Source organism: Pseudophryne corroboree, chromosome 4 (assembly GCF_028390025.1).
Source record: "Pseudophryne corroboree isolate aPseCor3 chromosome 4, aPseCor3.hap2, whole genome shotgun sequence".
Lineage (NCBI taxonomy): Eukaryota > Metazoa > Chordata > Amphibia > Anura > Myobatrachidae > Pseudophryne > Pseudophryne corroboree.
This window is the reverse complement of record NC_086447.1, coordinates 240,982,013-241,004,485: the sequence shown is the minus strand read 5'-3', so window position 1 is coordinate 241,004,485 and position 22,473 is coordinate 240,982,013. Positions and strand designations below refer to the sequence as shown.

Genomic DNA, 22,473 nt, shown 5'->3' with positions numbered 1-22,473 from the left:
TCTCTGGGGAGATTCTTAGTTGGGGTACTGATTGTTTCAGGAGTTGCTTGAGCCTTCCAGTCAGGCTCTCGCAGCTAAGTTTGCCAGGATTGCCAGGGTGTTATGCAGATTTTGCGGACGTGTTCTCCAAAAAAGTTGCAGAGGTACTACCTCCCCATCGCCCCTATGACTGTGCCATTGATTTGTTGCCAAATGCTAAGCTTCCCAAGAGCAGGTTGTACTCCCTGTCACGTCCTGAGACTCAGGCTATGGCAGAGTACATTCAGGAGAACTTGGCTAAGGGATTTATCAGACCTTCACAGTCTCCAGTTGGGTCGGGGTTCTTCTTCGTGGGTAAAAAGGACGGTTCGTTGCGACCCTGCATCGACTTCAGGGAATTGAACCGTATCACGATTAAAAACTCATACCCACTGCCTCTCATTTCGGTCTTGTTTGACCAGCTTCGTACTGCCACCATTTTTTCTAAGATTGACCTACGCGGTGCGTACAATCTAATCCGAATAAGAGAGGGGGATGAATGGAAGACTGCCTTTAATACCCACTCAGGGCATTATGAATATTTGGTGATGCCTTTTGGGCTCTGTAATGCCCCGGCAGTCTTCCAGGATTTCATGAATGATGTGCTCAGGGAATATTTGGATAGATTCTTAGTTGTATACTTAGATGACATCCTAATCTTCTCCCATTCCCTGGAGGAACATCGGAAGCATGTACGCTTAGTCCTCCAGAAACTCAGAGACCACCGGCTTGGGGCGAAGCTGGAGAAGTGCGAATTTGAAGTTCAGCAAATCGCATTTCTAGGATATATTATCTCCCCAGAAGGTTTCCAAATGGAGGGTTCCAAGGTACAGGCAGTCCTGGATTGGGTGCAGCCCACTAGTTTGAAGGCGCTTCAGCGTTTCCTGGGCTTTGCGAATTTTTATAGACGATTTATCGCTGGATTTTCGTCTATAGTGGCGCCCTTGGTGGCACTCACTAAGAAAGGGGCGGATGTTGCTCACTGGTCTTGTGAGGCTAAAGCGGCTTTTGCCCATCTCAAAAGGGCATTTGTTTCGGCCAAGGTGCTGCGACACCCAGATCCAGAGCGTCCTTTTGTGGTGGAGGTGGATGCCTCTGAGATGGGTATTGGGGCAGTGCTTTCTCAGATGGGAGTGTCTGATAATCGCCTTCATCCCTGTGCTTACTTTTCCCGTAAATTTTCGCCTGCCGAGATGAATTATGACGTGGGTAACCGGGAATTGTTGGCTATTAAGGATGCACTCGAGGAGTGGAGACACTGGCTTGAGGGGGCTAAGTTTGTGGTCTCAATTCTCACTGACCATAAGAATCTGGCATATTTAGAGTCAGCGAAGTGTCTCAATGCCAGGCAGGCACGATGGGCTTTGTTTTTTGCTCGATTTAATTTTTTGATAACATATCGCCCTGGGTCAAAAAACATCAAGGCTGATGCGCTCTCGCGGAGTTTTGCTCCAATCCAGGAGACCACCGAGGAGCCGTTGCCCATTGTTTCCCCATCATGTATTAAAGTGGGCATTACCCAGGACCTCTTATCATTAGTCCTTAGAGCACAGGAGCAGGCTCCTCCAGACCTTCCGGTAGGTCTTTTGTTTGTGCCTCCTAGGTTAAGACAGCGAGTGTTCCTGGAATTCCATGCCAAGAAGTCGGCAGGTCACCCGGGTATTGCCAGAACTCGGGAGTTGCTATCTAGGGCGGTGTGGTGGCCCTCGGTGGCTAAGGATGTGGATCAGTGGGTTCGGGCATGTGACATCTGTGCCCGAAATAAGACTCCTAGAGGGGTTCCTGTTGGCCCATTACATCCACTCTCTATCCCATCTAAGCCATGGACCCACATTTCAATGGATTTTGTGGTGGACTTGCCCAAATCCTCGGGGATGACAGCCATCTGGGTTGTCGTTGACAGGTTTTCGAAGATGGCGCACTTCGTTCCACTGGTTGGGCTGCCATCAGCCAGACGCCTGTCTGAATTATTTATGCTGCATGTTGTGCGTCTCCACGGGTTGCCACTTGATGTGGTCTCTGACCGCGGATCCCAGTTTGTGGCCAAATTCTGGAGGGCATTTTGTTCCGATCTCCAGATTTCTGTCAGCTTGTCGTCAGGCTACCATCCGCAGTCTAATGGGCAGACTGAAAGGGTGAACCAGTCCTTGGAGCAGTTCCTCAGGTGTTATGTCTCCAAGTGTCAGACTGACTGGGTTGCTCATCTGTCCATGGCGGAGTTTGCCTATAACAACGCGGCTCACTCTGCTACAGGGATCTCTCCCTTCCTTTGTGTGTATGGGCATCATCCTAAGGCCAATTCTTTTGACCCCCTGGACTCCACGCCTGGTGGTTCCTCTGTGGTTTCGGTCCTTAGAGGTATTTGGCGGAAAGTGAAGAAAGCCCTTGTGTCTGTGTCATTAGTGACCAAAAGGGTTTTTGATAAGCGGAAAAGACCCTGCAGCTTCAAATTAGGAGACTTCGTCTGGTTGTCTACCAAGAATTTGAAGTTGAGACAGCCATCTCATAAGTTAGGGCCCCGGTTCATCGGCCCTTATAAGATCACCAGGGTTATCAATCCGGTGGCATTTCAGTTAGATCTGCCCCGTTCTTTGGGTATCAATAAAACATTTCATTGTTCCCTTTTAAAACGGGCGATTAGTAATCCTTCTACCAGTGGAAGACCTTCCCCTCTTCTGATACGTGGCCAGAGGGAGTTTGTTGTTGAAAGGATTCTTGACTCCAAGGTGGTTCGGGGTCGGCTGTCATTTTTGGTGCACTGGAAGGGGTATGGCCCGGAGGAGCGGTCGTGGGTGCGCAGTTGTGATCTTCATGCCCCCAGACTGATACGCTCTTTCTTCTCGCAGTTCCCCGATAAACCCGGTGGTAGGGGTTCTTTGACCCCTCGTCAGAGGGGGGGTACTGTTAGGGTCTCCTGCCCTGTGCTGCCACGTCGTCATGGCAACCGGGAGACAAGTGCTAGTGGAGTAACCTGAGCGCAGCTGATACTCCGGTTCGGGTCTTTTGCTATGCAGTGGTTATAGGCTCTGTGCACGGCAGGGGATCCGGTGCTGGTTTTTGTGCTCACAGTCTGTGAGGTCTGAGTGGGGCGTGGACAGCACCTGCTTTATAAGGCCTCTTTTCAGGGTAAGCAGATGCTGCTGAATCTTTGTTGGTTAGTCAGTTCATGAACGTTAGCCAGTACTGTGTAGCTTTGTATTTGTTTGTTGCTTACTGCAAATAGGCCTGGGAATTTGGTATTACACTCTGCCAATCCAGACCTAGCAGTAAGACTGGAGTCAGTCGTTTAGCTTGCTGGGGTTCTGTTACTACTCTGTGAACTTAGCAAGTTTGCGGCTGTATTCTAAGACTTGCCTGTCTAATCCTGTCTCACTGTGCTAGGTGTCAGGGGTCAGTTTAGTGGCAGTAAGCTAAAACCTGTGCACTGCAAGTGAGAATTAGGATTGTGGAGATTCTCCTTGTATCTATCATTCCATCTCTGACCAAGGAGTTTACTGCCACACCCGTTGGTAACCCTTTAGGGTTTTGCTGTTGCCCTTAGCAACAGCATTTCGGGTACTCTACGTATTAAAACACAACATCTTGCTTTTTCCATCTTAGCAGTTCTAAGATGCAGTTCTAATACAAGGGAGATACCCAGTTCCTTAGCCTCTGGGCTTCTCTGTTCACTTTGTGTGTATTTTGTTACCCTATCACCTTCTGTGTACGTTATGTCATATCCCCCAGTTTGTCTGTGAGTCCATCTGTTTTGCATAACTCCCTGGCTTTCTTCTCCGGGAGAAACACCCTTTTCTGGACTGTGTCCAGAATCATCCCTAGGAACAGCCGATGTGTCGTCAGAAACAACTGCGGTTTTGGAATATTTAGAATCCACCCGTGCTGTCGTAGAACTACTTGAGATAGTGCTACTCCGACCTCCAACTGTTCTCTGGACCTTGCTCTTATCAGGAGGTCGTCCATTTTCTTTGAAGAAGAATCATCATTTCGGCCATTACCTTGGTAAAGACCCGGGGTGCCGTGGACAATCCAAACGGCAGCGTCTGAAACTGATAGTGACAGTTCTGTACCACGAACCTGAGGTACCCTTGGTGAGAAGGGCAAATTGGGACATGGAGGTAAGTATCCCTGATGTCCCGGGACACCCTATAGTCCCCTTCTTCCTGGTTCGCTATCACTGCTCTGAGTGACTCCATCTTGATTTGAACCTTTGTAAGTGTTCAAATATTTCAGATTTAGAATAGGTCTCACCGAGCCTTCTGGCTTCAGTACCACAACATAGTGTGGAATAATACCCCTTTCCTTGTTGTAGGAGGGGTACTTTGATTATCACCTGCTGGGAATACAGCTTGTGAGTTGTTTCCAATACTGCCTCCCTGTCGGAGGGAGACGTTGGTAAAGCAGACTTCAGGAACCTGCGAGGGGGAAATGTCTCGACTTTCCAATCTGTACCCCTGGGATCCTACTTGTAGGATCCAGGGGTCCTGTACGGCCCCAGCGTCATGCTGAGAAACTTGGCAGAAGCGGTGGAGGCTTCTGTTCCTGGGAATGGGCTGCCTGCTGCAGTCTTCTTCCCTTTCCTCTATCCCTGGGCAGATATGACTCTTATGGGGACGAAAGGACTGAGGCTGAAAAGACGGTGTCTTTTTCTGCAGAGATGTGACTTAGGGTAAAAACGGTGGATTTTCCAGCAGTTGCCGTGGCCACCAGGTCCGATGGACCGACCCCAAATAACTCCTCCCCTTTATACGGCAATACTTCTTTGTGCCGTTTGGAATCTGCATCACCTGACCACTGTCGTGTCCATAAACATCTTCTGGCAGATATGGACATCGCACTTACTCTTGATGCCAGAGTGCAAATATCCCTCTGTGCATCTCGTATATATAGAAATGCATCCTTTAAATGCTCTATAGTCAATAAAATACTGTCCCTGTCAAGGGTATCAATATTTTTAGTCTGGGAATCCGACCAAGCCACCCCAGCTCTGCACATCCAGGCTGAGGCGATCGCTGGTCGCAGTATAACAACAGTATGTGTGTATATACTTCTTAGGATATTTACCAGCCTCCTATCAGTTGGCTCCTTGAGGACGGCCCTATCTGGAGACGGTACCGCCACTTGTTTTGATAAGCGTGTGAGCGCCTTATCCACCCTAAGGGGTGTTTCCCAACGCGCCCTAACTTCTGGCGGGAGAGGGTATACCGCCAATAATTTTCTATCGGGGGAAACCCACGCATCATCACACACTTCATTTAATTTATCTGATTCAGGAAAAACTACAGGTAGTTTTTTCACACCCCACATAATACCCTTTTTTGTGGTACTTGTAGTATCAGAAATATGTAACACCTCCTTCATTGCCCTTAACAAGTAACGTGTGGCCCTAAAGGAAAATACGTTTGTTTCTTCACCGTCGACACTGAAATCAGTGTCCGTGTCTGTGTCTGTGTCGACCGACTGAGGTAAATGGGCGTTTTAAAGCCCCTGACGGTGTTTGAGACGCCTGGACAGGTACTATTTTGTTTGCCGGCCGTCTCTGTTGACATTATCACGTAATTCCTTGAATAAGCCATCCATTCCGGTGTCGACTCCCTAGAGAGTGACATCACCATTACAGGCAATTGCTCCGCCTCCTCACCAACATTGTCCTCATACATGTCGACACACACGTACCGACACACAGCACACACACAGGGAATGCTCTGATAGAGGACAGGACCCCACTAGCCCTTTGGGGAGACAGAGGGAGAGTTTGCCAGCACACACCAACAACGCTATAATTATACAGGGACAACCTTTATATAAGTGTTTTTCCCTTATAGCATTTTAATATATATATAGTCATATCGCCAAATAAGTGCCCCCCCTCTCTGTTTTAACCCTGTTTCTGTAGTGCAGTGCAGGGGAGAGCCTGGGAGCCTTCCCACCAGCATTTCTGTGAGGGAAAATGGCGCTGTGTGCTGAGGAGAATAGGCCCCGCCCCCTTTTTGGCGGGCTTCTTCTCCCGTTTTTCTGAGACCTGGCAGGGGTTAAATACATCCATATAGCCCCCAGGGGCTATATGTGATGTATTTTTAGCCAGAATAAGGTACTATCATTGCTGCCCAGGGCGCCCCCCCCAGCGCCCTGCACCCTCAGTGACCGCTGCTATGAAGTGTGCTGACAACAATGGCGCACAGCTGCAGTGCTGTGCGCTACCTTATGAAGACTGAAAAGTCTTCTGCCGCCGGTTTCTGGACCTCTTCACTTTTCGGCATCTGCAAGGGGGTCGGCGGCGCGGCTCCGGGACGAACCCCAGGGTGAGACCTGTGTTCCGACTCCCTCTGGAGCTAATGGTGTCCAGTAGCCTAAGAAGCCAATCCATCCTGCACGCAGGTGAGTTCACTTCTCTCCCCTAAGTCCCTCGATGCAGTGAGCCTGTTGCCAGCAGGACTCACTGAAAATAAAAAAACCTAACAAAACTTTTACTCTAAGCAGCTCTTTAGGAGAGCCACCTAGATTGCACCCTTCTCGGCCGGGCACAAAAATCTAACTGAGGCTTGGAGGAGGGTCATAGGGGGAGGAGCCAGTGCACACCACCTGATCCTAAAGCTTTTACTTTTGTGCCCTGTCTCCTGCGGAGCCGCTAATCCCCATGGTCCTGACGGAGTCCCCAGCATCCACTTAGGACGTCAGAGAAATTATTTTAACAGCAGCACCCTATATTTTTACAGCATACAGGACCAGTGTGCTTTTATTTGAACAACAGAAGCACCCCTGAATTTTTACAGCATACAAGACTGAGACAGCACCCCTGTATTTTCACAGCATACAGGACCAATGTGCTTTTATTTGAACAACTGCACCCCTGAATTTTTACAGCATACAGGAGGACAGTGCCCCAGCCCCTGTACAACATGTACAACACCCATGTACAGTTGCAGCACCCGTAACAGCACATGAAACACCAGTGACAGCCAGGACAGCACTTCTAACAGCACAGGTACATCACAGTGACTGGAGCAGTTTCTCTACAGAGCACACACTGACAACACCCGACGCCACCACCCACAGAGTGACATAGGTCTGTCTCCCTCACTCTCCAAGTCCGGAGTGAAAATGGCGGAGATGTGCGGCTCTTTATATGGAATGAAAAACCTACGAGAATCCGACAGCGGGATGATGACGTTTTGCCTCGTTCTGGTTTCCGAGTCTGGCGGGAAGTCCCGAACATTTTTGTGGAAATGACAGTGAAACAAACAGCATAACACAATAAATGGGAAAGGAGAGAGGTGTGAGGACTAGGGGACTAATGCTGGGTACATACAGATAGATATAAATCAATGGATCTGCAGATACTGTAGATCTATATTCAGATAGGGCAGTGTGTTGTGCATACACACTTCTCGATCCGTCATGACTGATGTCACAAACTGGGCGGGCATTTACATGCGCCCGTCCAGTTGAGCCGTCAATCACCAGCGGGCTCTGCAGCATGTGTACAGGAGGTCGGCTGACCACCCATACAAACACAATGATACAACAATATATCTATAGATATATTGGTCATCGTGTGTGCAGCAGGGCCGACGCGATATGTCTGTGAACAACGGCGTTCACAGAAATATTGTTGTTACACACTGGCTTACGGCCCAGCGATGTATCGGTCGTTCAATAGAACGGCCGATATATAGGCCAGCGTGTACCCAGCTTTAGGAAACGAAAAGGAGAAGGAAAGATGAAAATAAATAAATCAACATCATCATCATCATCATCATTTAATTTTATGATGGCAGCATAATCCAAAGCGCTTTATATTTGGTACAAATCCTTAAGACCAAAACAAGGCTGTTAAAGGGTAAGAGTCCTGACAGACTTTACAGTGTACAGGAAAACACATGAAGCACATGCCACAGATTAGAGGTTAGTCTAGCCATTCTGGCAATGTACGATCCGGCCAGAAAGCAAAGTGGTTTGGTGGGGCGGGTTCTTTTTAAACACAGCAAAATAATAAATTCAATTTTGTATGAACTGTGTGAAAAGATTTAAAGCAGAAGAAGGTGTATTATTATTATTATTATTATTATTATTATTAACTGATTTATATGGTGCCCCAAAATGTATACAGCATACAAAAAATTTCACATTTACAACACTCCAACGTCAGGGACTGCACTCACTTTTTCGGGTCCTCACCAACTAGAAAAGACATGCACGGCGGGATGCACTGGTGTCCGAGACCTGTCCAATCTCAGCCATTTTTTAAAATGGCAAACACTTACAAGGCAAAACCGTAACTTAAGTGTTTACAATATAGAGCAATACTTGACTCCGGGCCTACTTCCAGCTCTCGGATTCACAATTCAATCTTTTGAATTGGCTCATAAATAATATCTATTATTTTAAATTAAGAATGTTTGTTAATTTATAAAAGAAAATAAAAAAGATGAAAAACAGGTGTTTGTCTTTATATGAAGCCTACAGTACCTGTGAGTCCAGCTGCTTCTGCAGATAGGAAGGCGCTCCATGACAACAGGAAAAACAGTCCCATCTCCAACATAGGGAACTCGCACAACTTAGTGAATTTTGTCAAGTAACCAAAACTTATTAAGGAAAAAACATCTTAAACACTGGAATATTTAAAAAATGGATACTTTTCTCTAACAAGCTCATGCGGGATTGGTAATAAAAACAAGCAATTCCAGAGAATGCAAAATGTGGACATCTGTATACAAATAAAACAATAATTGTCATCAAAGCATAAAGAGATTGTACCTCAGAGCCAATAACAACAGTTTACTGTCTCATATATTGCGCTATGGCTTTGCTACTGCTGTGGCTTTGCTCCCTGAGTGCAGTAGTTGGCAGCTCAGCAAAGCATTGGCAATATCTTTGCAGTATTGGCAGTATTTGTTCTTGTCTGTGGCAGTGATAGTTTTCATTTCTGTGTGCCTGGTTTCCTATATCAGTTTCTGTTCAGTGCTGAAATCTTACTTTTACAACTGCTATGCAAGTACTGTCTATGGCCCTCATTCCGAGTTGATCGCTCGGTATTTTTCATCGCATCGCAGTGAAATTCCGCTTAGTACGCATGCGCAAGATTCGCACTGCGACTGCGCCAAGTAATTTTACAATGGAGATAGTATTTTTACTCACGGCTTTTTCATCGCTCCGGCGATCGTAATGTGATTGACAGGAAATGGGTGTTACTGGGCGGAAACAGGCCGTTTTATGGGCGTGCGGGAAAAAACGCTACCGTTTCCGGAAAAAACGCAGGAGTGGCCGGGGAAACGGGGGAGTGTCTGGGCGAACGCTGGGTGTGTTTGTGACGTCAAACCAGGAACGACAAGCACTGAACTGATCGCACAGGCAGAGTAAGTCTGAAGCTACTCTGAAACTGCTAAGTAGTTAGTAATCGCAATATTGCGAATACATCGGTCGCAATTTTAAGAAGCTAAGATTCACTCCCAGTAGGCGGCGGCTTAGCGTGTGTAACTCTGCTAAAATCGCCTTGCGAGCGATCAACTCGGAATGAGGGCCTATGTGTGTGTACACTGCTCAGGAGTTCAGATGGATTCACCATAGTAAGTATCAGTTGGACTTCTATCACTCATTTGCAGGATCTTGCTGTGCACTTGTTTCCATCTGAATTGCTGAGCAGCGTACACACCCACACACAGACCTTGTGATAGCTTCTATAATATTGTAAGCACACCTTCCAACATTCTCGAATGCAGTCCCAGGATACATGCCACACCCTCTTTTCTCATTACAATGGGGGCTTGCCCAGCACTCTAGGAGCTCCCAGGAAGCTCCAAGTCTCTCCTGTCACAGCAGCATGTGACAGACTGGCCATCCATCCATCTGATTATTGGATCAAACGGAGCTGAGTCAGCAAGGAGAGGGCAGCAATGTTTTCTTTATTCATTTATTTTGGGGTGGGGAAAGTACAGCCTGATTTAAAAAAAAAAAAAAAATTCCCCCATGCATTTTTGCTGTAAATATTACCACAAGTTTTTTTTCAATTGGATACCACAGGTATCAAGGTTTTCCATACCTGCGGCAATGAAAAAAAAGGTTGCGATAGCCGTGGTAATTTTTAACGCAAAATTTGCACACCCAATCGAATATGCTCACATAAATAATCAAATTTAAGGCATATATGGTGTCTAATTCAGTATAAATCACACAGTAAAAACTGCTGAATTAGGCATTAAATCACTAATACTTAAGGAGAATATTGTAAAATACATTCTTTGTGCAGCTATAAGAACAGACAATCCAGGGGTAAATCCAGTTAGCTGCGAAGTGCCGTTGCCACGGCGTTTAAACTCCGGCAACAGTACCCAGTCTGGATTCGCACAAAATTGCTCATTACCGTATGGGGCAGCGAGCACTTTTCAGCGAGTTCGGTCCGCTGTAAAGTGCGCCCGCTGCCGTGATGATTTGCTCCTGTGATATCATCGTGGCTAATTGGATTAACCCCTAAGTGGGACTCATAGAACTGGACACAATTTACACACATAAAAAAGATGTTTCCTGACTGCCCTCATTTATTTATATTTAGATAACAAAAATAATGCAATTAAAAAAAAAGGGTATTGATGTATTCCATGCAAGCAAGCGGCAGGTGTACTTATAAGATGCCACCTGTGTGTATGTGGGGGGGGGGGGAAGGGGGGAGTAGGCTGAAGTTTTGCCTAGGGTGACACGAAACCTCGCACCGGCACTGACTGTAGCCCAAAAAGCGGGACTCTCCCTGTGAAAATGGGCAGTTGGGAGCAGTAGTGGCTTCAGATGTGGGGTGCAGCGCAGTCCATCACCATTTTTAATTTTTAGAACCTTAGTAAATTTAACCCAATGTGTGGTCAACCCCCGATTCGCTGACAAGTTAATAATGCGATCTAAAGCCATCCCCCCAACGCTGCCAAATATTGCTGGCCGGGAGTCACTGGCAGCAGCTGCTGTGGCTCCCTTATTTTAATGTTGGACTGCACTGCAGCCCCACCTCTGATGCCGCTACTGGTTGGGAGGAATGTTGTAAGTTCTTGCTGTTATCTTTACTGTGTCAATAAATGCAGTTAGAGTTGTAACTACTGAAAGAAACTTTTTTTTGTGGCATATTTTGAGCAATGTCTTACAAATTAATGACAGTACAACACTTTTTTCGAAACAGTAGGGTACAGATTCAGTAGTTACAATTAGTTTAAAATACACACATGGTTGTCACTTGCAAGCGACAGAGCCCATAGATATTTGTTCATATGTGTCACCGCTTACCAACACTGTGTAACTGGAATCCAAGTCTGACAGTCCACAGATAGCTGTCAAGACAAGTCAAGAAGGCCAGATCTGTCACATCCATCAATGACTGAAAAATAATATTTTAAGGGCATTTTTTATCAGACTGCCTGATTTGGCCATCTACACCAGAACTATTTTGCCTATCACATTTACCAAAGATCATTTTATTTGGTACTGGACCACTGGTATACTCTAAACAAAAATTTTCAGTGATTCAAGTGGTAATTCAAGAGATAATTACATAAGAAACAAAATGTAGAACAAAATACACGCGCTGGTAGTAATGTAAAAAATGTAAAAGTCTAATAATAAAAAAAAACAAGTACAAACTTAAGATTAGGGTTATGTAGAATACAAATTACAGCACTCTACAATGTATGAACCAAAAACATACATAGCAAAAATGGGTGGCGGATGACAGATCGACAGTCAATAGGTCGGTCATATGGTCAACAGGCAAAAGGTAGACAGTACAATAGGTCGACAGGTTCAAAAGGCTGCCATGACAATGGATGACACACATAAGGTCAGCATATGTTTTTTGGGGGGTTTCATGCTTTTTTCCCCCAACTTTTGCTTATTTCAATATCTATTACCTTTAGCAACCTTGTGGCAAGCAGAGTGGAGCAAGTCACCTTGCCCGAAAGGTACATGTTTCTACTAATTTGGGTCACATATGGTTAAACATACAAAATGACACCCAAAAATCCGCAAAGAACTTGTGTCAACTTTTTTTATGTTGACCATGTTCATGTTGACATTTTTACCATCGACCTTTTGTACTGCCTACCTTTTTCATGAGGACCTTTTGCACCTGTTGACATATAAACTGTTGACCATATGTTTTTCACCTATTGACTGGACTTTGATCTGTTCATCCACACCAAGCTAAAATAGCAAAAACAATAGTCATAATAATAGACGTGGGGACAAAAATTATCAATATAACAATATAGCAACTAATGAAATATACAGTAGTAGTTGTACAGAAAATAATAAGAATTTACTCACCGGTAATTCTATTTCTCGTAGTCCGTAGTGGATGCTGGGTACTCCGTAAGGACCATGGGGTATAGACGGGCTCCGCAGGAGACTGGGCACTCTTAAAAGAAAGATTAGGTACTATATCTGGTGTGCACTGGCGCCTCCCTCTATGCCCCTCCTCCAGACCTCAGTTAGGGAAACTGTGCCCGGAAGAGCTGACATTATTAGGAAAGGATTTGGAATCCAGGGTAAGACTCATACCAGCCACACCAATCACACCGTACAACTCGTGATAACTATACCCAGTTAACAGTATGAGCAATAACTGAGCCTCTCTCAACAGATGGCTCATACAATAACCCTTTAGTTAAGCAATAACTATATACATGTATTGCAGAGAGTCCGCACTTGGGACGGGCTCCCAGCATCCACTACGGACTACGAGAAATAGAATTACCGGTGAGTAAATTCTTATTTTCTCTGACGTCCTAGTGGATGCTGGGTACTCCGTAAGGACCATGGGGATTATACCAAAGCTCCCAAACGGGCGGGAGAGTGCGGATGACTCTGCAGCACCGAATGAGCAAACTTAAGGTCCTCCTCAGCCAGGGTATCAAACTTGTAGAATTTTGCAAAAGTGTTTGAACCCAACCAAGTAGCAGCTCGGCAAAGTTGTAAAGCCGAGACCCCTCGGGCAGCCGCCCAAGAAGAGCCCACCTTCCTCGTGGAATGGGCTTTTACTGATTTAGGATGCGGCAGTCCAGCCGCAGAATGTGCAAGCTGAATCGTGCTACAGATCCAGCGAGCAATAGTCTGCTTTGAAGCAGGAGCACCCAGCTTGTTGGGTGCATGCAGGATAAATAGCGAGTCAGTTTTTCTGACTCTAGCCGTCCTGGAAACATAAAGTTTCAGGGCCCGGACTACGTCCAGCAACTTGGAATCCTCCAAGTCCCTAGTAGCCGCAGGCACCACAATAGGTTGGTTCAAATGAAACGATGATACCACCTTAGGGAGAAATTGGGGACGAGTCCTCCATTCTGCCCTTTCCATATGGAAGATCAGATATGGGCTTTTACATGACAAAGCCGCCAATTCTGACACACGCCTAGTCCAAGCTAAGGCCAAAAGCATGACCACTTTCCACGTGAGATATTTTAGCTCCACGGTCTTAAGTGGCTCAAACCAGTGGGATTTTAGGAATCCAACACACGTTAAGATCCCAAGGTGCCACTGGAGGCACAAAAGGGGCTGAATATGCAGCACCCCTGTAACAACGTCCGAACTTCAGGCAGTGAAGCCAGTTCTTTTTGATAGAAAAAGGGATAGGGCCGAAATCTTGGCCTTTATGGATTCTAATTTTAGGCCCATAGTCACTCCTGACTGTAGGAAGTGCAGGAATCGACCCCCCTGGAATTCCTCTGTAGGGCCTTCCCGGCCACACACCAAGCAACCTATTTTCGCCATATACAGTGAAAAAGTCTTGCTGTCACGTCTTTCCTAGCCTTTATCAGCGTAGGAATAACTGCATCCGGAATGCCCTTTTCCGCTAGGATCCGGCGTTCAACCGCCATACTGTCCAACGCAGCCGCGGTAAGTCTTGGATCAGACAGAGTCCCTGTTGCAACATGTCCTGACTGAGAGGCAGAGGCCATGGGTCCTCTGAGAGCATTTCTTGCAGTTCCGGGTACCGAGTCCTTCTTGGCCAATCCGGAGCAAAGAATATTGTTCACACTCCCCCGTTTATTACAATTCTCAGCCCTTGGGTTTGAGAGGAAGAGGAGGGAATATATAGACCGACTGGAACACCCACGGTGTTACTAGTGCGACCACAGCTATCGCCTGAGAGTCCCTTGACCCAGCGTAAAACCTTTTTTATCTTTTTATTGAGGTGGGACGCCATGTAGTCCACCTGAGGCAGTTTCCATCAATTTGCAAAACTGCGTGAAGACTTCCTGATGAAGTCACCACTTTCCCGGGTGGAGGTCGTGTCCACTCCCGGAATGAACACTGCTGACAGTGCGCTTACTTGATTCTCCGCCCAGCGAAGAATTCTGGTGGCTTCTACCCTCGCCACCCTGCTCCTTGTGCCGCCCTGGCGGTTTACATGAGCCCCTGCGGTCTGACTGGATCAGAACCGGTTGGTCGCGAAGCAGGAACTCCGCTTGACTTAGGGCGTTGTATATGGCCCTTAGTTCCAGGATATTGATGTGAAGGCAAGTCTGTTGGCTTGACCACAAACCTTGGAATTTTCTTCCCTGTGTAACTGCCCCCCACCCTCGGAGGCTTGCATCCGTGGTCACCAGGACCCAGTCCTGAATGCCGAATCTGCGGCCCTCGAGAAGGTGAGCACTCCGCAGCCACCACAGGAGAGACACCCTGGCCCTGGGGGATAGGGTGATTAACCGGTGCATCTGAAGATGTGATCCGGACCACTTGTCCAGTAAGTTCCATTGTCCTTGCATGGAACCAGCCGAAGGGGATGGCCTCGTATGATGCCATCATCCTTCCCAGGACTCGAGTGCAGTGAAGCACTGACACCTGTTTTGGTTTTCAATAGATTCCTGACCAGTGTCATGAGCTCCTGAGCTCTCTCTATCGGGAGATAAACCCTCTTCTGGTCTGTGTCTAGAATCATGCCTAGGCGAGGCAGATGAGCTGTAGGAACCAACTCCGACTTCGGAATATATAGAATCCAGTCGTGTTGCCGTTTCACTTCCAGAGAAGGTGATACGCTGTCCAGCAACTGCTCTCTTGATCTAGCTTTTATGGGGAGATCATCCAAGTATGTGATAATAGTGACACCTTGCTTCCGCAGGAGCACCATCATATCCGCCATTACCTTGGTGAAATTGGTAATGACAATCCCGTACCGCAATTCTGAGGTACGCCTGATGAGGTGGATAAATGGGGACACGAAGGTATGCATCCCTTATGTCCCGATTCACTTCAGGCTTGCAATGACCGCTCTTAGCGATTCCATCTTGAACCTGAACCTTTTCAGGTATATGTTCAGGGATTTTAATTCAATATGGGTCTAACCGAACCGTCTGGTTTCGGGATTATAACATGGTCGAATAATAACACCCTCTTGTTGAAGGAGGGGACCCTTGACCACCACTGTCAGGAATCGACTTACCAGACTGGCATCCGTCCGCCGCTGCGGACTCCGTCCTGGCTCCCTGCGGTCACCTGTCGCCTATGCCCCTGCCATGGGACATCATCAGGGTCCTGGGAGCGCTCCTGAGCCAGCGGGCGTGTGCGCGCCGCGTCCCCGCTGGGCCGCGGCGTGGGCGCCGCCATGACAGTTTCCAAACAGCTAGTATACTGCGGCCAATCCGGTGCGTGGCCGCACCCACTGTCCTTTCCTCCATCCAATCCCTGCACACCATGGGGTATATAGGAGGCTACAGTTTCACCTCACAGGCATCCTGGACTTTGTGTCATTCTGACAACCTGCATGAAAGGATCGGCTCCTGTTTCTCCTGAGTTCCTGGTTCTCTGCTAAGAACTTATACTCCTGGTGATTCTGCTTGCTCCCGTGGAACTTCAAGGCTCAGCAATACCAGCAACCTGCATTGGGCTTCACACTCATCACCACCTTGTGTGCTTCAGCCTGCAGTTGAAGACTAAACTCCAGGTGTGTTCATTCCTCCACCTGTGACACAGCTTGCTGCTGCCAGTGCCTCATCACCTGCACTGTGAGTTGGTCTCCTGCTTATGCTCAGGTTTGCAATAACCATCAACTGCCTTAGTTCTCTGTTTTAGAACCCTGCTCTGGTTTTCAAACCAGAATCATTTCATTGACATTCATTCTGTTGTTTTATATTTCCGGATATGATTTCTCAAGTCACCTATCATCCATTGCCATAGACTATTTGTTATCATTCCAAGTGTTTTCTCATCTGATATATTATTTCTGCTGCATTTCTGTTTAAACTTATCTGCTGAATAAAATACCATTGCGCTCATGCGCAAGAACGTGATACAACCTCCTCGTCTCTTTCCTCCTACCTCCACTGACCCACTAGCGCCCCCTCCGGGGACACAGACCAAACACAATCTGACAGTAAGTCCAGGATCGATGGACTCGGATGGTGGACGGAGTGTGGGGTCAGAGGCCTTGCAAAATCTGGTCTCCCGTCTGGATGGTCAAGAGGTTGCGCAGCAGCAGATGCTTCACTTTCTACAAGGGATGTCCTCCCGATTGGATACACTGCAGCAGTCCCTGCCAAGTGTACTCTCACCTACTGTTACCCCAGCACCTGCCAGTGCTGTAAGTTCTTCTATGTCGGCTGCATCAGCTCCAGTGTCACGTCTGCACCTGCCCGTGCCGAGCAAATATGATGGCAGTCCTAAATTATGTCGCGGGTTTCTTAATCAGTGCGAAATACAGTTTGAGTTATTACCACATAACTTTCCTACACCAAGGTCCAAGGTTGCCTACATCATTTCCTTGCTCTCTGGATCTGCTCTGAATTGGGTGTCTCCTCTGTGGGAACGTGCTGACCCTCTGATCAATAACTACTCAGACTTCGTGTCAACCTTTAGACGGATCTTTGACGAGCCTGGTCGTGCAACATCAGCTTCGGCAGACCTGATCCAACTTCGTCAAGGTAACCGAAGCATGGGACAATATGTCATCCAGTTCCAGACGTTGGCTGCAGAAGTCCAATGGAACAACCAAGCTCTGGTAGCAACCTTCTGGCACGGACTTTCGGATCGGATCAAGGACGAACTGACAACCCGTGACATTCCTGTTCAACTGTCTGACTTGATCTCCCTGTGTATAAAGCTGGACTCTCGCATCCGCGAACGCAATAATGAACGCGCTCGGAGTGAGCCTCGCAGAGTAAGGTTCATACCTTCTGTACAGTTTCAGCCTCCTTCTTCTGACGAGCCTATGCAGGTAAATAGGTCCCGCCTAACCCCTGAGGAGCGGGCAAGAAGAATACGAGAGAGGCTTTGCCTATACTGTGCTGCTGCGGGTCATCAAATTAACTCCTGCACGATGCGTTCGGGAAACGCCAGATCCTGACTTGTAAGGGAGGAGTCAAGTTAGGATCATTCAGTCAAGCTCCTTCTCAACAAGATCTCATTCTTCCAGTGACGCTAGAAACTTCCGTTGGGCTCCAGTCTGCGTCAGCATTAGTGGACTGCGGTGCTGCAGGAAATTTTATCACCCAAGCTGCGGTAAACAAATTTTGCTTGTCTACCTGTGAACTCTCTTATCCTGTATACATTACTGCTGTGGATGGTAGTAGAATCTCTAAAGGGAACATTTCACATCAAACTACCCCAGTGGTTCTGGGAGTTGGATTTCTCCATTCAGAAGTGATCAAGTTCCTGGTCATCCCTCAAGCCACCCAGGAAATCGTCTTGGGCATGCCTTGGCTTCAACTACATAACCCACAGTTCGACTGGACAACGTTGCAGCTTACCTCATGGAGTTCACACTGTCATCATTCCTGCTTAGCCCAAGTGTGTCCCATCAAGTCTACCGAAGTAAAGTCACAGCTAACACTCCCAGCAGCTTATCAAGACTTCGCAGACGTCTTCTGTGAAAAGGCTGCTGATATCCTGCCGCCCCATAGGGAATGGGATTGTCCCATCGATCTCCTTCCTGGCAAGAAGCCACCCAGGGGGCGCACCTACCCTTTGTCTGTTCCTGAAACAGAGGCGATGAGTAATTACATCAGAGAGAATCTTCAGAAAGGATTCATCCGTCCGTCATCATCACCCGCTGGTGCAGGTTTCTTCTTCGTCAAAAAGAAGGATGGTGGATTACGTCCATGCATCGACTATCGGGGTCTCAATGACATTACCATCAAGAATAGTTATCCTCTACCACTTATTACCGAACTTTTTGATAGAGTTAAGGGGGCTCGCATCTTCACCAAGTTAGATCTCCGCGGTGCCTATAATCTCATCAGAATCCGGAGTGGTGACGAGTGGAAGACAGCCTTCAACACTCGAGATGGCCATTATGAATACCTGGTAATGCCATTTGGGTTAAGTAATGCTCCAGCAGTATTCCAACACTTCGTGAACGAGATCTTTCGTGATGTCCTGTATAAGTACCTTGTTGTTTACTTAGATGATATTCTTATCTTTTCTCAAGACCTTCCATCTCATCGCCTACAAGTCTGTGAAGTTCTCCGACGTCTTCGTGAGAACCGTCTCTACGGGAAATTATCTAAATGTACCTTCGAAGTTCCCTCTATACCCTTCCTGGGGTATATAATTTCCGGATCGGATCTTCAGATGGACCCGGCAAAATTGGAAGCCATTGCCAATTGGTCCATTCCAAACTCCCTCAAATCTATCCAGCGGTTCCTGGGTTTTGCCAACTATTATAGAAAATTTATTCGAGGATTCTCCACTCTCATCGCTCCTATTACCAACCTGACTCGGAAAGGGGCAGATCATTCCAACTGGTCAGAAGAAGCCTTGGCAGCCTTCCGGAAGATCAAGCTAGCCTTTATGTCTGCTCCAGTGCTGTCACAGCCAGATGTCAACAGGCCGTTCGAGTTGGAGGTAGATGCCTCTACAGTTGGGGTTGGAGCTGTTCTCTCCCAGAAGGGATCTGATGGGAAAGTTCACCCTTGTGGATTCTTTTCTCGCAAGTTTCTTCCCGCAGAAGCTAACTACTCCGTGGGAGATCAAGAGTTACTGGCAATCAAACTGGCTCTCGAGGAATGGAGATATCTCCTAGAAGGGGCTAAACATCCGTTTAACATCTTCACGGATCATAAAAACCTGCTATACCTAAAGGCAGCTCAGTGCCTTAACCCTCGCCAGTCCAGGTGGGCTATGTTTTTCTCACGTTTTAATTTTAGGCTTCATTTCCGCCCAGGTTCACAGAATGTGAAAGCCGACGCATTATCCCGGTCCATGGAATCAGAAGAGGGAACATCTGACTCTGTGCCACATTCCATCCTGAGTCCCGTGGTTTTCGCTGCCTCTCAAGTCTCTCCAGCTCCACCTCCGGGTAAGACTTTTGTTTCCCCAGAACTCCATCCCAAGTTGCTAGCTTGGGCCCACCAATCCAAGTTCACTGGTCATCCTGGTGTCCTGAAGACATTCAAGTTCCTTTCTGCGTCATATTGGTGGCCGAAGATGAAAGTGGACATCCAGGATTTCGTGGCATCCTGTCCGAAATGTGTGCAGCACAAGACTCCTCGTCAGTCTCCAGCAGGTCAGTTACAACCCTTATCTGTCCCTAATCGTCCTTGGTCTCACCTATCAATGGATTTTATCACTGACCTTCCACCTTCTCAGGGACATAACACTATTTGGGTTGTAGTGGACAGATTTTCCAAGATGGCTCATTTCGTTCCTCTCCAGGGTCTCCCTTCTGCCCCGAAACTTGCCCAGATCTTCCTACAGGAGATCTTCCGTTTACACGGTTTACCCTCCGAAATAATATCTGATCGGGGGGTACAGTTTGTAGCGAGGTTTTGGAGGGCCCTCTGTTCTGCCATGCAGATAAAATTGAAATTCTCGTCATCATACCATCCTCAGACGAATGGGCAGACAGAGAGAGTCAATCAAGAACTTGAGACTTTTCTAAGGTTATATGTGACATCCTCCCAGGATGATTGGTTCAATCTGCTCCCATGGGCCGAGTTTGCCCATAACTTTCGTTACCACACTGCTACAGAAACGACACCATTCTTTGCAGTCTATGGGCAACATCCCCGAGTACCTGAATTCCAAGAACTCCCTCACATGGATGTTCCTGCTGCCACTACTGCTCTGACTCAGTTTTCCTCCATTTGGAAAAGAATTCATGTTTCCCTCAAAAAAGCCTCCAGTCGATACAAGATCTACGCCGACCGCAAGAGACGTGCGGTTCCCCATTTGAAACCGGGGGACAGGGTTTGGTTATCAACCCGCAACCTTCGTCTCAGGGTCCCATCCATGAAGTTTGCACCACGCTTCATTGGTCCTTACCCTATTGAGAGTGTCATCAACCCAGTGGCTTACAAGTTGAAATTACCACCTTCACTTCGTATTTCTAATGCCTTTCACATTTCTCTCCTCAGACCTCTAATCCTAAACCGCTTTCAGAATACTCTTCCAGTAGGTCCCAAGGTTCGAACTCAGCGGGGCGTGGAATTTGAGATCAACAAGATTCTGGACTCTCGTTGCCGGTATGGACGTCTCCAGTACCTGGTCGATTGGTTCGGTTATGGCCCAGAGGAGAGAAGCTGGGTGAATTCATCTGATGTCCATGCTCCTAGGTTGGTCCGTGTCTTCCACAGCACTCATCCCTCCAAACCACGTGGGTGTTCGGTGTCCACCCCTAAAGGAGGGGGTACTGTCAGGAATCGACTTACCAGACTGGCATCCGTCCGCCGCTGCGGACTCCGTCCTGGCTCCCTGCGGTCACCTGTCGCCTATGCCCCTGCCATGGGACATCATCAGGGTCCTGGGAGCGCTCCTGAGCCAGCGGGCGTGTGCGCGCCGCGTCCCCGCTGGGCCGCGGCGTGGGCGCCGCCATGACAGTTTCCAAACAGCTAGTATACTGCGGCCAATCCGGTGCGTGGCCGCACCCACTGTCCTTTCCTCCATCCAATCCCTGCACACCATGGGGTATATAGGAGGCTACAGTTTCACCTCACAGGCATCCTGGACTTTGTGTCATTCTGACAACCTGCATGAAAGGATCGGCTCCTGTTTCTCCTGAGTTCCTGGTTCTCTGCTAAGAACTTATACTCCTGGTGATTCTGCTTGCTCCCGTGGAACTTCAAGGCTCAGCAATACCAGCAACCTGCATTGGGCTTCACACTCATCACCACCTTGTGTGCTTCAGCCTGCAGTTGAAGACTAAACTCCAGGTGTGTTCATTCCTCCACCTGTGACACAGCTTGCTGCTGCCAGTGCCTCATCACCTGCACTGTGAGTTGGTCTCCTGCTTATGCTCAGGTTTGCAATAACCATCAACTGCCTTAGTTCTCTGTTTTAGAACCCTGCTCTGGTTTTCAAACCAGAATCATTTCATTGACATTCATTCTGTTGTTTTATATTTCCGGATATGATTTCTCAAGTCACCTATCATCCATTGCCATAGACTATTTGTTATCATTCCAAGTGTTTTCTCATCTGATATATTATTTCTGCTGCATTTCTGTTTAAACTTATCTGCTGAATAAAATACCATTGCGCTCATGCGCAAGAACGTGATACAACCTCCTCGTCTCTTTCCTCCTACCTCCACTGACCCACTAGCGCCCCCTCCGGGGACACAGACCAAACACAATCTGACAACCACCTGTTGAAGATACAATTTACGAATTGCAGTTAACACTGGCTCCCTCTCTTGGGGGGAAGCCCGCCGGGTCCTCGGTGAGGGGGCATCTTCTCACAGTCCAGCCTGTATCCCTGCGATACAATTTCTATTGCCCAGGGATCTAACAGGGAGTGAACCCACTTGTGGCTGAACTTACGAAGGCGTGTCCCCAGCGGGCCTAGCTCCGCCTGTGGAGCCCCAGCGACATGCGGTGGATTTTTGTAGAGGCCGGGGAGGACTTCTGTTCCTGGGGACTAGCTGTGTTGTACAGCTTCTTTCCTCTGCCCCCGGCTCTGACAAGAAAGGACGCACCTCAGACTTTCTTGTTTCTTTATTCGAAAAGCTGCATTTAATAATGTCGTGCTTTCCTAAGGCAAAATATCAGAATTACCAGCTATAGCTGTGGAGACCAGGCCCGAGAACCTTTCTCCACACAATCCTCAGCCTTCCATATGCCTCTTAAGTCGGCATCATCTGTCCAATGTATATTCTACAGGACACGTCAAGCAGAAATCGACATAGCTTTTGTCTCTAGGACCCAGTATACTCATGTCCCTTTGGGCATGCTTTATAATTATATATCTATCACTTAAGACAGCATCTTAAAATATTTATATGCATACTAGGGTCTCAATCTCTGCTGATAAGGTACCTGTCCACGCTGCCACAGCGCTATAAACCCATGCCGACACAATCGCCGGTCTGGGTAGTATACTAGAATGTGCACACTATCTGCAGGATCCCTGAGAATAGCTAGTGCAAACAGGACACCCAAGGGGAAGATTCTCAACACATCCTGGCCCTAGTGGGGAAAGGATACAGCCTGAGAATTCTCTTGTGGGAAGCTGCCGTCTCTTGTCTGGAGATTCCCGCTCTTTTTCCTCATGAGAGGAGGG

General features: G+C 47.6%; 1 protein-coding gene across 1 annotated transcript in view; it reads right to left on the bottom strand.

Moving 5' to 3' along the window:
• The window catches only part of SLC9A9 (solute carrier family 9 member A9), a 1,718,538-nt gene that overhangs the window by 1,030,195 nt on the left and 665,870 nt on the right, over window positions 1-22,473 (bottom strand). The window contains 1 exon segment of the mRNA XM_063915975.1: window positions 8,485-8,590. Coding sequence (XP_063772045.1) covers window positions 8,485-8,590 — 106 coding nt within the window.